Source organism: Cupressus sempervirens, chromosome 10, assembly GCF_028749045.1.
Source record: "Cupressus sempervirens isolate cs-2001-9-10 chromosome 10, ASM2874904v1, whole genome shotgun sequence".
Classification (NCBI taxonomy): domain Eukaryota; kingdom Viridiplantae; phylum Streptophyta; class Pinopsida; order Cupressales; family Cupressaceae; genus Cupressus; species Cupressus sempervirens.
In genome coordinates this window covers 406,681,213-406,697,371 of record NC_143127.1, presented here as the reverse complement: position 1 = coordinate 406,697,371, position 16,159 = coordinate 406,681,213, and the positions used below count along the sequence as shown (strand labels likewise).

Below are 16,159 nucleotides of genomic sequence, written 5' to 3'. Positions count from 1 at the left end.
TCTCGTAGTCATGTCTTCTAATAGTTAAAATATTATATGCATATTTTCAATCTTAAATACTTATAACATAGACATGACAAGATGGATAATCATTATATATGCAAGTATTTATCAAACATATTATTTCCTCTTTTTAAGAAGATTTGACAGGCATTATAAAGAACTAGTATTACTTCCCTTTTATCTTATTATCTTTGTGCAACAACTTGAACTAGTGATTACTTTGGTTATATGTAATTTTTAAGAGTTTCATTGCAATGCTCACAATATTACCTTGCTCACAAAGTGAGTTTCTTGTTAATAGATGATCAAACAAACCCTTATATTTTTTATTAGATAAAAGGATTTAACGTCCATAAGTTTAATACATTAAATATAGAAGTTCAAAGAAACTACAAGCTACTACGCCAACACGACACATAAACTTAATTAAAAAATAAAACCCCCAATAACTAAGAAATAAAAATACAAAAAAAACTAATTGAAATTCATATTATCGAGTCTTGTATAAAAGAAAAGTGTCACATCTTTATCAATGATACCCCTACTACATAGTGAGGGAAAAAGAATTTAAAATAAAATTTTGGAAAAGGAGGATGAGATATGGTATCAATGCTAGAACCCTACTAAGGCATGGATACCCATTACTTGGGTGGTACTAATGACATATAATGGCATTCAAGCCTCCCTCGTTGATCAAATGGTTTATACGCTTTTAGGAAACAATATCTAGTGGATGTAGATGCATAAAAAAACTCATTTTTTACCATTAATTCTTTCTTTTTCTCAAGGAGAGGGAAGCAACTTAGTAGGGGACATAAATAATTTCTCAACCTTAGTTGGTGTTCTTTCCTCCTACGTAGAATGAGACTAGAATTGGGGAAGTCAACAAAGAGGAAAAAATTAAAGAATGAAATGGGAGAGAAGAAAACAATGCACGGTAACTTGTGGAGGGGGGAGGGTGTTGTGGTTTCACAATGCACACCCCATTTTTTTGTTCAAAATGGGGACCCCCTAGTTTTCAGATTCCCTTATGAGGCTTCTAGTCCAGAGTCCCGGTCATTTTGGATCCAATGGAAGGCTTCCATCTATCCATTCCTTTATAATATATCTTCTGCTACTATGTTGTATCATTTAATACATTGTTTGGTTCATTCTAATATAAATCTCCATCATGCCTCTCATTGCGAAACTTTATTTCTTTATCCACAATTCGGTATTTCTCCTGCCAATGAGTCTTATTCCTATTTGATCTGCTATGCAATGCCTTTATCCCCCTATTGAGAAAGCCTTCGTAATTTCTTTAGAGGGTGTATACTTGAGCCCATTATCATCACAAATGATAACCCTGTTATGGGTTGAGGATGTATAGTAGCAAGTTGCTTTCTGATAATCAAATTTTTTTTTACTCTAGTACGAGTCATATTCCTATTGGTTTAATGACTCTTCTTCCCCCATAATGGACCCTAAGATTCTTCTAGAATTCTACAATGTTTTTAGGTGGGGGGTTCCTTTCATTATGTAGTTCATGGACATATTCCATAATCAAAAGTATGAGGCCTTGATGCAAAATAAGGTATGAATACTTTTCTATTCTATGGACCTATAAACTATGCTTCATGGAGGCTAATATATAACATAATGGAAATGTATTTCCTATGCTATGAATTGCTCAAAATTACAATGTGATAACTAAATAGACTAGTAAAATTATTGCCAAGAGCCAAATATATCATAATCACTTCTGCTATATCTTCCTAAGGGAATTTGAGAGAATCCATGTCATTCACTCTATCTGAAATACTGCAAACTTTATCTCTCTCACCTGTCAAAAAGAAAATGTCCAACGGTTTGTTGACACTATTCTAGTCTCTATTAAATATCCTTCCTTCAATTAGGGTCTGTTTGGTTCTTGGAAGATGGTAGGAATTGGCTTTTTCAAAATCTGGATTTGAAATTTTTTGTGTTTGTTTCAAAATTGGCAAAATGGAATTAGCATACCGGATTTCCAATTTTGCCTCAAAATCAAGTTTTGCAACTTCGTACTAGCAAGTAGGAATTGAAAATCAAAACCTGGTTATGTTTTTTAAGGAGTGTAAAAATAATAGATTGGACTACTTTTTGAAATTTGTCTTCCAACTCCAAGCTTACGAATAAAAATATGTCTTCACAAGCATATTTCAAGTGAAACAAATGGTTTAAGTAAAATCCCAAAAATTGGAATGAAGATTTGCAAAACATTGATTTGGCTAAACCAAGGTTTGTAGAAATCTGAGTTTTTTAAATTCCACAAACCAAACGGACCCTTACAGTTTTTGACACCTTTTCAATCAAATCCTCTTTTAATTCTAATTTAAATAAAAGTTCAAAATACACTCCTCCAAATCATTAACAAAGGCTTCAATGACTTACTTATCCACACCATCTGAATTCTCCATATAAGGAGTTAGATTACCAAAAGATTCGACCAAATAACTTCTTCCTTCTACTATTTTTCATAGACAACTGACTCCAATTGATTTTGATCACCGCTCATTACTTATGTACACCACTTTTTATCTCTTCAAAAATAGGGCAAACAAAGTAAAACCCCAAAGTAATCACCATTAACAAAGCCAAGGTCATAATTGAAAATGACCTAAACTGAGGAAAGAATAAGTGACACACTTCTCACCATTAGTGCATAGTAAAGTCCGTGACTTAGATGGGATATGATCATCATTATTTTTTTGCATATTATTGTTATGCCTTGATTTCAATTTATTTATTTTTGGATATATCAGCCAGATGAAAACATTTATTTCTTGTAAGGAATTTAGGATCTGCCTTATTATATAAATTTGTAATTTTAAAATCTTAGATCATTAAGATTCTAACATTTAATGAATTCTTTGACTACTAGTGTTATTCTATTATAATGAAGAACCATTCACTATTGACTTCCTTCTTATATAATAATTTAAAAATTAACATATAATATGTGAAGTACAAAACTCATTGCATATAAATGTAAACATTTTGTATTAAGGTGAAAGATATGTTACATGTATGACAAAATTTTTCTTCCTACAAATAAGTAAAATTTTTTTAATCTCAAACTACAAATTAATTATATTCATTCTTTGTCTCATATTTACAAAGTTCTTTATATTCCAATCATCACAGTTACCCTTTCTCCTTTTTAAGCCCTTTTCATAATTTATAAAAAATATATTTGTAAGTTAAGATATTTATTCCTTGACATGTATATGTGCATTCTTTTTAAATTTATTATTCATTTTTTAAAGAGCTAGCTAACAACCCCAGGAATCCTCTCAAAAGTTTTCCTTAAAGCCCTTCTCAATCTCCTAAGAGATGTGATTAGTTATTAACGATCTTAAATCTAGTATGAATTTCCATATCACTAAATCCTTTGGTAGATATATTGACAATTCTCTCATCATCCCTTCTATCTAGATATTTATCTCTAATAATATTAACCCATAGAAAGAGTTTAGATTATAAATGTTCCACACCAATTTATCTCCTAGAACACTAGATTCATCAGCTACTAATCTATAAGAGTTGCTGCCCCACATTGTTTACTTTACAAATTTATCTCCAAGCTATGAGTGACCACTTCTCACCATCTTCTACCCCATTCTAGAAGAATTTTCACACCTTTTTCTCAATTATTTTGATGACTTTCTTTGATATTCAAACACATCTTAAAAAAAACTAGCAATTTAAGCATTAAAATCCTTCTTGCCAAAGATAACCACTTACTCTTCGATGCCTTCATTTTATTGAAGCAACTCTTAACCAAGTCCTTCCATAGGCTTGATTTTGAAACCTTGCAAAATAGAGGGATCCCAAGGTATTTACCTAGCAATGATCCAAATCACATTCCTAATATTCTACATATAGATCTTTGTATGGCCATGTTTGTGTTGAAGAAACAGACTTCATATTTGTGTCATACATTAACCAGAGGCTTTATTGTATTTATCTAAGGTGTCTTGAATAATTCTAAATTCTCTTTTACAAGCCTCACCCATTAAATATGTATCATTATAAAATTGAAGATGTGAGATAGGATCCACACCTTTTGTAATCTTGATTCCTTTCTATTGACCATCAATTCTTCACTTTGAGATCATTTTCCTTAGAGCTTCAACCATAATTATGAATAAGAAGGGAGATAAGATATCAACCTATTGAATACCATTATTTGAGTCAATTTTTTTAAAGGGTTCCATGGAGTAGCATCGAGAACCTTGGGGTATTGATGCAACTCCCAATCTAAGCAATCCATTCCTTATCAAAGCCAAAATTTTCAATCACTTTAAGGAGAAATGTCATGTTAACTGCATAGTATGCCTTCTTAATTCCTTTTTTTTGGATTGGTAATATCTTTCGTATTGATATTGAAAAAGATAGTACATTATATCAGTATCCCCCTATTGAAAAAGATAGTACATTATATCTTTCGTATTGATATTGAAAATATTGAATACTTTATAGAAACTACTTCCATAAATGAATTTAGTAACTAGCTTCAATGATACTCTTTTAACCATAGAATAAAAATCAAGGCACCTAAGTGCTATTGAAAAGCACATATAATAAATAAATGTTTTAGTTTTATATGTGCAAAAAGTTATTTGTTAACTTGTTCAAGAAGCAAGTAAAAGTCTAAAAGGATGCAACAAACAAGGAGAAAGACTAAAAAGTCAAGAGACTTTTGTTGTGAACTTCAACATGTTGAAACATTTAGATAGTTTAGAAATGATAAATGCTTTAGTAAGCACTTTCTCATCACGTTCTTTTCAACATAACTTTGTTATTAGTTCCTTTAGTAAAACTATAGATTCAACAATCTCTTCTATATAAGAACAAAATAACAATTAGAATAAACATTACATACATTAAATTAAAAAATATCTTATATAAACCAAATAAATATTATAATAATTTCATCTAATATAAACTAAATACATTTGTACATAATCTCTACGTAAATAACAATTTATTTCCTATTTAAACCAAATTAATATGCAATTCAAAAATAATTATTTTTCCATTATGTAATTTGCTTTTCAAAAAATGACTAGTTGAGTGTCCAAGATGACGCCCTGCAATTTGCTTGAAACTTCCAAGAACTTCACAGTGACAGGTCTCGTTTCACATCTCTGCCCTGAAAGCAGAAGCCTCATTTTTTTCCAGATGCGCAACTGAAATGGAAAAATGTAATGTGATTTGTTAATGGAAAATGGCAAAATATAGCGTATGGTACGACGAAGCCTTTTCTAAGTGAGAATGCGAAATGTGGAACTGGATGGCTGCGCTATTCATTTCCGAGAAATGAGTTACTGGGAAGCAGCGAGAAGCTTTTGAAATTTCAATGGTAGATAAAACACCTACAATTTCCATGAATCTTCCCAAATACTAAACTTCTGTAAACAAGGGAGAAATTTCAATTTGTTTGATATAAGAGACCATTAAAAGTTACCGTTCAATTTCAATGAATCTTCCCTATAGTTTCCTCGTGAATGCGTTTACACGTACATTTTTTCTCTGAGACATTCCTGTTCCTACAAAAGTGGAATGCCTTTCTGTTTCAAGAAAGTTTGTTTGCAGCCAGACAAGTTAAATCAAAACCAAATTAACTAATTCACCAAGGCCCATAATAAGAAGGCTTAAATAAGAAAAAAAAAAAAAAACACGCCGACCACATATCAGAACCATGAAAGCAAAAATGATTGCAGCTTCCGTAAAACTTCCAATTTTTCCATCGTGATTTCCTCCTAAGTTCGTTTCCATTTCTACGATTCTTCAATTGTTTCTGCTTTAAATCTGGGCGCTCTTCATTGCCCGGCGAGAGAATTTGATTGCTTCAAGAAACGGTCGTCTGCATCGCCAAGCAAGAGAATTTGATTGCAACCAGAGAAATTTAATCAAAATCAAGTTATAATCCAACCTCCCATGGCAGACCAGTGGATTATCGATGTAAAAAGCGGGTTTGGCAAGCAGAATCTGCATTCCGTCCGAGGGTCTGAGGGCGTCGTGTCGATATATAAAGTCCCTGACTTTCTCGTGCAGCTGAAGCGGAGGGCTTATGTTCCACAAATGGTGTCATTAGGCCCACTTCATCACGCCGCACATCCCGACATGCTTGCCCATAAATTGCACGCTACACGGAAAATGTTTGACATGAGTGAGGAGAAGTTGGAAAAAGAAGTGGTTGGACCTATTCTTGCTCTAGCTCCCACAGTAAGAAAATGCTACCAACAGCACATCGAGTACCAAGATGGGTATCTTGCCTGGATGCTCACTTTGGACGCTTGTTTTATCTTAGAAATATTCAGGGCCTTGGGGAGTACAACAAGCTGGCCGGATCATTGTCTTTTCAATCGAAATACAATTGAATACACTGCATATCCCATAATAACTGACATTCTGATGCTGGAGAACCAAATTCCACTCTCTGTTCTGCTCAAGATATTAGAATTGAAGGGTGGAAAAGATGAAGCAAGCGCATTTTCTGAGCTATGCGATTTGTTGGCTGGTGCCCGAATAGCAAGGCTGTTCCACCCTTTTAAGGAGACGGAGCCTTCACTGACTGAAATTCCAAGCTCGCAGAAAAGCAAGCATCTTTTGGATTTAATTCGTATGTATGTCATACACTCATTCGAACTCCATAAAGATGTTGTCGATCATGAATATTATAGAAACAGAGAGATCATAATCCCCTCTGCTTCAGAATTAAGCCTGGCTGGGATCAAATTTAAAAAGATGGAAGGGAAATTCATGGAGATCAGCATAAAGAAGAATGTATTTCATCTTCCGAGAATCAGAATCGCCGGCAGCGTTGAGACCCTTCTGCGGAATCTGATGGCATTGGAGATGTGTGAGGCGAAGGAGAGGTGTGTGATATCAAGGTACGTCCATCTGATGTGTGAGCTCATTCATTCTGCAAGAGATGTTTCCGTTCTAAGAAAGGCCAGGATCATCAAGAGCTACATGGGAAGCGACGAAGAAGTGGCCGATCTGTTCAAGACGCTGAGCAAAGGTATAACGAGAAGCTACAAAGATCCGTTTGCTAAAGTGAGAGAAGATGCCCACAAACATTACCATAGCAAGATTAAGGTTATGGTTGCTGAATTCACAGAAGACCATTGTTCGAGGCCATGGAGAACTCTGTCTGTTATTGCAGCGTGCATGCTTTTGCTCTTCGCCGCCGTGCAGTCGATTTTCTCACTGCATCGCAAGATTCTTACAGATTAATCAACGTTTGACTGAGTCGCCGTGCAGTCGATTTTCTCACTGCATCGCAAGATTCTTACAGATTAATCAACGTTTGACTGAGTCTCGGCCTTCACAAGATTTCTTCGCGCATTTCCTTTAGGCTCCGTTTGGTTGCTGGCATAGGAATAGAAAATTAGAATAGAAAAATGGAATGGGAATGGAAATGAGGAATGGGAATAGAAATAGACAATTCCAATCATGTTTGGTGCACTTGAAATTCGACTGGGAATATGTTAATCTATTGTTTAGTTGTACAAAAATAGAATAGGAATAAGGTTAAGTTTTGTATTTTTAAAAACATTTTTCTTAATTTTTTTAAAAATTTATTATTTTTTTAGTTAATTTATTTTCATTTTCATTTTTTTAAACAAATAGATATAATTTTAAAAAATGTTATTAAAAAAATTTAACAAAAAATATTCAAAAAAAAAAATTCAAAAAAAAAAATTCAAAAAAAAAAAAATTCAAAAAATTTTAAAAAAAAAAAATTAAAATTTTTTTTTTAATGGAAAATCGGAATGGGAATGGAAATGGCCTATTCCAATAACAGATATTTTTTGGCATAGACATATGCTCATTTTAGGGGCAAAATTGGAATATGTCTTCCTATTCCCAATTCTGATTGAGCTTACCAAACAGCGAATATAAAACATATTCTAATTTCGTTTTCCTATTCCACTCATATTCCAGCAACCAAACGGGGCCTTAATTTAGGAGGTTCAACTACAGTTTACTCATGAGTTGCTTGCAACACTTATTATTATTATTAATATTTTCTATTAGGTGTCACTCCCCTTCACAAACCCCATATTTATGCATTGTTTATTATTATTATTTCATTAACTAGTCATATCGATGCATGTTATCTTAGGAGGATGTTCAATAAAATATATTGTAATTTTGGTAAGTCATAGCACATGGTTTTTTTTGTTTATGTAATGGGTTGAAGTTTAGGTTATTTATTATTTGTTTATTATTATTGGTTGAAATTAATTATAATTATTGTCTTAAGGTTGAGTAGACTCCAATCAAACACTTTCTAGATGAGAGGCTCACAATTTACCATTGTGGTGTAGACTCTTACCTAACATCACTTGATATTATATCAATGTTGCACATAATTATTGCTTTGTGTTACTATTTAATTATTGTTTCTACCCATGAAAATATAATTGAATTTATTTTATATTTCTTATGTTGTTATTAAAAAAAACCTATGCATATTTGATTCTAGAAACGATAGTAATTATTGGAATGAAATTGATATTAAATGGACTTTTATGTTAGTTTTGTTAAATATACGCACATTTTCAATCTTAAATACTTATAACATAGACATGACAAGATAGATAATCATTATATATGTAAGCATTTATCAAACCTGTCATTTCCTCTTTTAAAGAAAATTTGATAAGCATTATAAAGAACTCTAGTATGACTTCCCTTTTATCTTATTATCTTTGTGCAACAACTTGAACTAGTGATTACTTTGGTAATATGTAATTTTTAACAGTTTTATTGCAATGCTCACAATATTACCTTGCCCACAAAGTGAGTTTCTTGTTAATAGGTGATAAAAAAACCCCAATATTTTTATTAGATAAAATGATTTAACATTCATAAGTTTAATACATTAAAATAGAGAAGTTCAAAGAAACTACAAGCTACTACACCAACACGACACATAACTTAATTAAAAAATAAAACCCCCAGTAACTAAGAAATAAAAATACACAAAAACCTAATTGAAATTCCTATTATTGAGTCTTGTATAAAAGAAAAGTGTCACATTTTTATCAATGATACCCCTATTACATAGTGAGGGAAAACAAATTAAAAATAAAATTTTGGAAAAGAAGGATGAGATGTGGTATCAATGCTAGAACCCTACTAAGGAATGGGTACCCATTACTTGGGTGGTACTAATGACATATAATGGCATGAGCCTCCCTTGTTGATTAAATGGTTTATAAGCTTTTGGGAAACAATATATAGTGGATGGAGATGCACAAAAAAAACATTTTTTACCATTAATTCTTTCTTTTTCTTAGGGAGAGGGAAGCAACTTAGTAGGGGACATAAATAATTTCTCAACCTTAATGGGCATTCTTTCCTCCTAAGTAGAATGAGACAAGAATTGGGGAAGTCAACAAAGAGGAAAAAATTAAAGAATGAAATGGGAGATAAGAAGACAATGCACAGTAACTTGTGGAGGGGGGAGGGTGTTGTGGTTTCACAACGCACAACCCATTTTTTTGTTCAAAATGGGGACCCCCTAGTTTTCAGATTCCCCTATGAGGCTTCTAATCTAGAGCCCTGGTCATTTTGGATCCAATGGAAAGCTTCTGTCTATCCATACCTTTATAATATATCTTTCACTATTATGTTGGATCATTTATTACATTCTTTGGTTAAATCTAATATAGATCTCCATCATGCCTCTCATTGTGAAACTTTATTTCTTTATCCACAATTTGGTATTTCTCCTACTGATGAATCTTATTCTTGTTTGATCTACTATGCAATGCCTTTATCCACTTACTGAGAAAGCCTTTGTAATTTCTCTAGAGGGTGTATACTCTAGCCCATTATCATCACAAATGATAACCTTGTTATGGGTTGAGGATGTATAGTAGAAAGTTTCTTTCTGGTACTCAAATAATTTTTTTACAGCAGTATGAGTCATATTCCTATTGGTTCAATGAATCTTCTTACCCCATAATGGACCCTAAGATTCATCTAGAATTTTATAATGTTTTTAGGTGGGGGGTTCCTTTCATTGTGCAATTCATGGACATATTCCATAATCAAAAGTACGAGGCCTTGATGCAAAATAAGGTATGAATACTTTTTTGTTCTATGGGCCTATAAACTAGATGGTTCATGGAGGCTAATAGATAACATAATAGAAATGTATTTCCCAATGCTATGAATTGCTCAAAATTACAATGTGATAACTAAATAGACTATTAAAATTATTGCCAAGAGCCAAATATATCATAATCACTTTTGCTATATCTTCCTAAGGAAATTTGAGAGAATCCATGTCTTTCACTCTATCTAAAATACTGCAAACCTTGTCTCTCTCACTTGTCAAAAAGAAAATGTCCAATGCTTTGTTGACACTATTCTAGTCTCTATAAAATTTCCTTCCTTCAATTAGAGTATTTGATACCTTTTCAATAAAATCCTCTTTTAATTCTAATTTTAATAAAAATTCAAAATACATTCCTCCAAACCATTAACAAAGGCTTCATTGACTTACTTATCCACACCATCTAAATTCTCCATATATGGAGTTAGATTGCCAAAAGCTTCGACCAAATAACTTCTTCCTTTTACCATTTTTCATAGACAACTAACTCCAATTGATTTTGATCACCCCTCATTACATATATACACCACTTTTCATCTCTTTAAAAGTAGCACAAACAAAATAAAATCCCAAAGTAATCATCATTAACAAAGCCAAGGCCATCATTGAAAATGACCTAAATTGGAGATCAATTTGCATGTATGGTTTGATTAATACTAAGGAAAGATTAAGTCACACACTTCTCACCATTAATGCATAGTAAAGTCCATGACTCAAATGGGATATGATCATCATTATTTTTTTGCATATTATTGTTATGCCTTAATTTCTATTTATTTATTTATTTTTGGATATATCAACCAAATTAGATGAGAATATTTATTTCTTGTAAGGAATTTAGGGTCTACCTTATTATGTAAATTTTTAATTTTAAAATCTTAGATCATTAAGATTCTAAGATTTAATGAATTCTTTGACTACTAGTGTTATTCTGTTATCATGAAGAACCATTCATTATTAACTTCCTTTTTATTTAATAATTTTTTAAAAAATATATAATATGTGAAGTATAATCCTCATTGTATATAAATGTAAACATTTTGTATTAAGGTGAAAGATATGTTACATGTATGATACAAATTTTGTTTATCTCGAACTACAAATTAATTATGTTCACTCTTTGTCTCAAATTTATAAAACTCTTTATATTCAAATCATCATGGTTACCCTTTCTCCTTTTTAAGCCCTTTTCATAATTTATAAAAAAAAAAAAATTGTAAGTTAAGATCATTTTATAAAGTCTTTGTAGATTAAGATATTTATTCCTTGACCTGTATATATGCATTATTTTTTAATTTATTATTCATTTTTTAAGAGCTAGCTAACAAACCCATGAATCCTCTCAAAAGTTTTCCTTAAAGCCCTTCCCAATTTCTAAGAGATGTGATTAGTTATCCTTAAAGATCTCAAAATCTAGTATGAATTTCCCTATCACTAAATCCTTTGGTGTATTTATTGAGAATTCTCTCATCATCCCTTCTATCTAGATATTTAGCTCTAATAATACTAACCCATAGAAAGTTTGGATTATAAATGTTCCACACCAATTTATCTCCTAGAACACTAGATCCATCAGCTACTAATTTTTAATCTTGAGTTGCTCCCCCACATTGTTTACTTCAAAAATTTCTCTCCAAGCTATGAGTGGCCACTTTTCACCATCTTCTGCCCCATTCTAGAAGGATTTTCACATCTTTTTCTCAGTTATTTTGATGACTTTCTTTGATATTTTCAAACACATCATAAAAAAATTAGAATAGCTAAAACTAGAAATTTAAACATTAAATTCCTTCTTGCAAAAGATTACCACTTACTCTTCCATGCCTTCATTTTATTGAAGAAACTCTCACCCAAGTCCTTCCATAGGCTTGATTTTGAAAGCTTGCAAAATAGAGGGATCCCAAGGTATTTACCTAGCAATTGTCCAACTCACATTCCTAATATTTTACATATAGATCTTTGTATAGCCATGTTTGTGTTGAAGAAATAGACTTCATATTTGTGCCAATTCATACATTAGCTAGAGGCTTTACTATATTTATCTAAGGTGTCTCGAATAATTCTAAATTCTCTTTTACAAGCCTCACCCATTAAATATGTACCATTATCAAATTGAAGATATGAGATAGGATCCACATCTTCTATAATCTTGATTCCTTTCTATTGACCTTCTATTCTTGACTTTGAGATCATTCTCCTTAGAGCTTCAACCATAATTATGAATAAGAAGGGAGATAAGATATCAACCTATTGGATACCTTTATTTGAGTCAATTTTTTTTAAAGGGTTCCATGGACTAGCACCAAGAACCTTGGGGTATTGATGCAACTCCAAATCCAAGCAATTGAGTCCTTATCAAAGCCAAAATTTTCAATCACTTTAAGGAGAAATGTCATGTTAACTACATAGTATGCCTTCTTAATTCCATATTTAATCATCATATTGGATGTCTTTGTAGCTTTGACTAGGTGGCTAGCCTCATGGGCTACTATAATCCCTTCATAAATAGAACAATTAGAAGATAACCCACTTTTATCCTATTAAGTCACTGTCATCAATATGTCTTTCATCTTATCTGCAATAGTTTTGGCACATACTTTTTACACTATATTGTATAAAGAAATCTATCTAGAGTCCCTGAAATTCATTATGTTCTTCTTTTCGGTAATCAAAGCTATAAAGATGTTGTTCAAATATTTGAGCATAAGTATATCCTATCTTGATTCCTCTACTACTACCCATATGTCTTCCTCAACAACATTCCAAAACATACGAAAAAATATTTGTGGAAACATATACTAGCCTAAATTTTCACTACTCATAGAGAAGATTTCCTTTTTGACTTCCTCTATAGTGATCTATCGCTTCAGATTTCTATTTTGTTCCTTTGTGATGTACTTTAGAATAATCTCTTCTTTGCCAAGATCATTGTTGTCCACTTTACCATCCACCCAAAAGATACTCTTAAAGTATCTAACAACTTCCTTATTAATTAATTAGTGGTGGATTGTAAGACATTGCCATTGAAATCATTGAATAAATCTTATTAATTGGTCTCTTAACATTGAAAAAGTTACAAAAAAACTTGGTATTTCTATCTCCCTCACATAGCTAGATTTCCCTCAAATTTTGCCTCTATAACACTACTTCTTTGGCCAATGTCTTACCATATTTTTTATCCATCTCTTGCTCTTGTGAAAAGTAAATTTCATCCATCTCATTTTCAATCACCTTTGACTGAAAAAGTCTTAGATCTTCGTCAAGTGACCACTTTTCATCAAAACTATTTTTGAAGACTTCCCTATTCAATACCTTTAGTTGTTCTTTTAAGTACTAAAGTTTTAATTTATTTTTATAGGGGCCTTATTACCTTTTCTTTCTAGGGCACCATGCCACCATTCCCACACTATATCTTACATCCTTCAATCACATAGCCAGATTGATTCAAACTTGAAAGGAGATCACTCTAGAGAACCATCATATGGAATTCTTAGGAAAATTGGGTAATGATATGATCATATAATAGGAAAAATCTTAGTTGATTATATATCCAGTCCATGTATGTCCAATTTCCTACAAGTAGAAACCGATGAAGTTTTTCTGTGACATTTAGGAAACTGGTGCATGTAGTTGTCAATGTGAATTTTCCAATCCTCATTTCAACCTCCAATAAGCCATTATTAGTTACCAACTTATCAAAAGCTTGTTGGATTCTTCCCATCCAAAATTTACCTCCTTTTTTTTTCCCAATGGACTTAGAATAACATTGAAATCACCCCCAATGAAGAACATCTTTTCTTGATTATATTGTAAAATACAAGATAAATTCTCCCAAACTTGGTTTTTTAGGTTTGGATTATTGGGTCCATATATATTGATAGCTTGCCACCTTTGATAGTTATTGTGATCCTATTTCTATCCATACCCAATTTCTATTCTAGTTAAAACTTTGATTTCTACAACTTCTTTTGATAGCATAGTGCCAAGGCCACCAAAGGCCCTAACTAATTTGATGAACTTACTTTTTCACTTGGTAAAATATCTCTAGAACTTCAAAATATCTTCCTTACTCAATTTGATTTCTTAAAGCAATAGAACATTAGGCCTCACTTAATCTAAACACCTTTGGATCAGGTGAGTTTTGTTAGGGGTATTACAACACCTGATATTCCATGTTAGGAGCCTCATCGACGTCCTTTCTTGATCTTAAGAGGTTAGTTTGGTTGGTTGTGCTTCCTAGCATTACCAATTTTACCTTTGTGGATTTAGGCCTGTGTTTCTTATTTTCACCAATGTTTAGTTTCCCAATCTTAGATGGAATTTTTTGTATGAATCTATATTCCAAGATACCCTGCTCATGTACTATCCCTAGCTCATCCATCCCATCTTAGTTTTCCAATAAGTTATCCTCATAATCTAAATCAATATCCTCATTACTATTTTTAAACCCTTCAATGTAGCTCTCTAGGTTTCTCATAGGTGAAGTCTTTATGCCCTTGTATGAGTTGTCATCCATTCTCCTTTCCAACCCATATTGAGTAAAACTTGATTCTAACTTGTTGGTAGTAGGCCCCACAATTAAATAATCTTCTACAGGTGGGTTAAAAGTTCATTTGATGTGAAGCATGTCATGCCTTCAACCTCTAACTTTTCTACATCTATAGCCTCACACCCATAAATATGGTCTACCCTTGCTGTCCTTCTTGCTCAAACATATTGTCCATAAATCTGGTCTCCTTTTTCATTATCAATCATTTGGATGCACTTCTTGCTAAGGCTTAGGGATGTTGTCCATATTCACTCCGCTCCAAGGCCTTCACCCTATCATATTTATTATCTAATAGGTTCTCATTAGGATTGTATTCTAACTCAAAATAGGTTATGATTGTTGTTCATTTCTCTTCCACTTGGTCATAGACCTCTGATAACCCTACCCACATATCAACTACCTTTTCACATATTTTAATTGGTGCCCACAATTCAAAATCTATATCTCTTTTTTGGTCTGCCAATTTGGTGATCTTCTACTCAACCTCATCATGAGCTAGGCCTTTTACCTTGTCATTTTTCTCCAAGTATGCTTCATTTCCTTTGTTATCCTCTATATTCTTCGAAGATACTAAAAAGTCTACCAAATTTTTTTGTTTGCATAGACCATCCCCAAGTTTGATTTAAATGCATTCAGGTAGATGATGCACCTCTTGCTACAATATTTGTATGTATGGGTTATTTGATAAATTTGTCTCATTGAATGACTATTCCAAAATTTAAAAAGTTCACAATCTATTCCCAATCAATTTTGTCATCTCAAGATCTCTATATTCTCGGGGAAGGTTGAGGACTTTCAACCACAATGGAACTTCCTTCACTTTGTCATTTATAGGGTTAAAGGCTTGTGTTCCATTCAACAACATATAACCCTTTTTTCTTCCAACTTGAAGGGACCACTATTAAACATCCATTTCTTTTCATTAATAGAAGCACAAATACACAAGAAAAATCCATTCGTCAAGGTTTTCAGAGAGACTTTCTTACCTAGGTGGATTTCACACCATGATTTAATCTTGGCAAAAGATGGCCAAGTGCCCACCCATTTGTGGAAGAAAACCCATGCTTTCAAATGACTAACTGCCATGTTCCATTCTAGATTATCTATCATCATTAATGTTGTAAGCTTGTGTTCCAGTTTGGGGGAGGGGTTCTCATTGGCCACTACCTTCAACATCCGAGTCTTATTATTTTTTCTTTCACCTCCATATTTGTTTCTCTATCTTTCTAAAATGAAAATCCTTGTTGACCTTAAGGGGGTATACAACCCCATTTCATTGCCTATGTGTTTATTGTCTTTCTTGACATACGTTGCCCATTCCCCAAACCCTTGAAATATGAATGTCTACTCTTTGACAATTTTGTGTATGCTCAACGTTGCCTTGTAAGATGGTTGATTCCTTTTGTTTAATGGTCATCGAGTTGTGGTTCAATGATTGCTAAAATTAG

General features: G+C 32.6%; 1 protein-coding gene across 1 annotated transcript; it reads left to right on the top strand.

Moving 5' to 3' along the window:
• Positions 1 to 5,964: 5,964 nt before the first annotated feature.
• Positions 5,965 to 7,266, top strand: LOC149534382 (UPF0481 protein At3g47200-like). Its single transcript, XM_089805380.1, has one exon. The coding sequence runs from the start codon at positions 5,965 to 5,967 to the stop codon at positions 7,264 to 7,266; it is 1,302 nt and encodes a 433-aa protein (XP_089661506.1).
• The last annotated feature ends 8,893 nt before the right edge of the window (positions 7,267 to 16,159 follow it).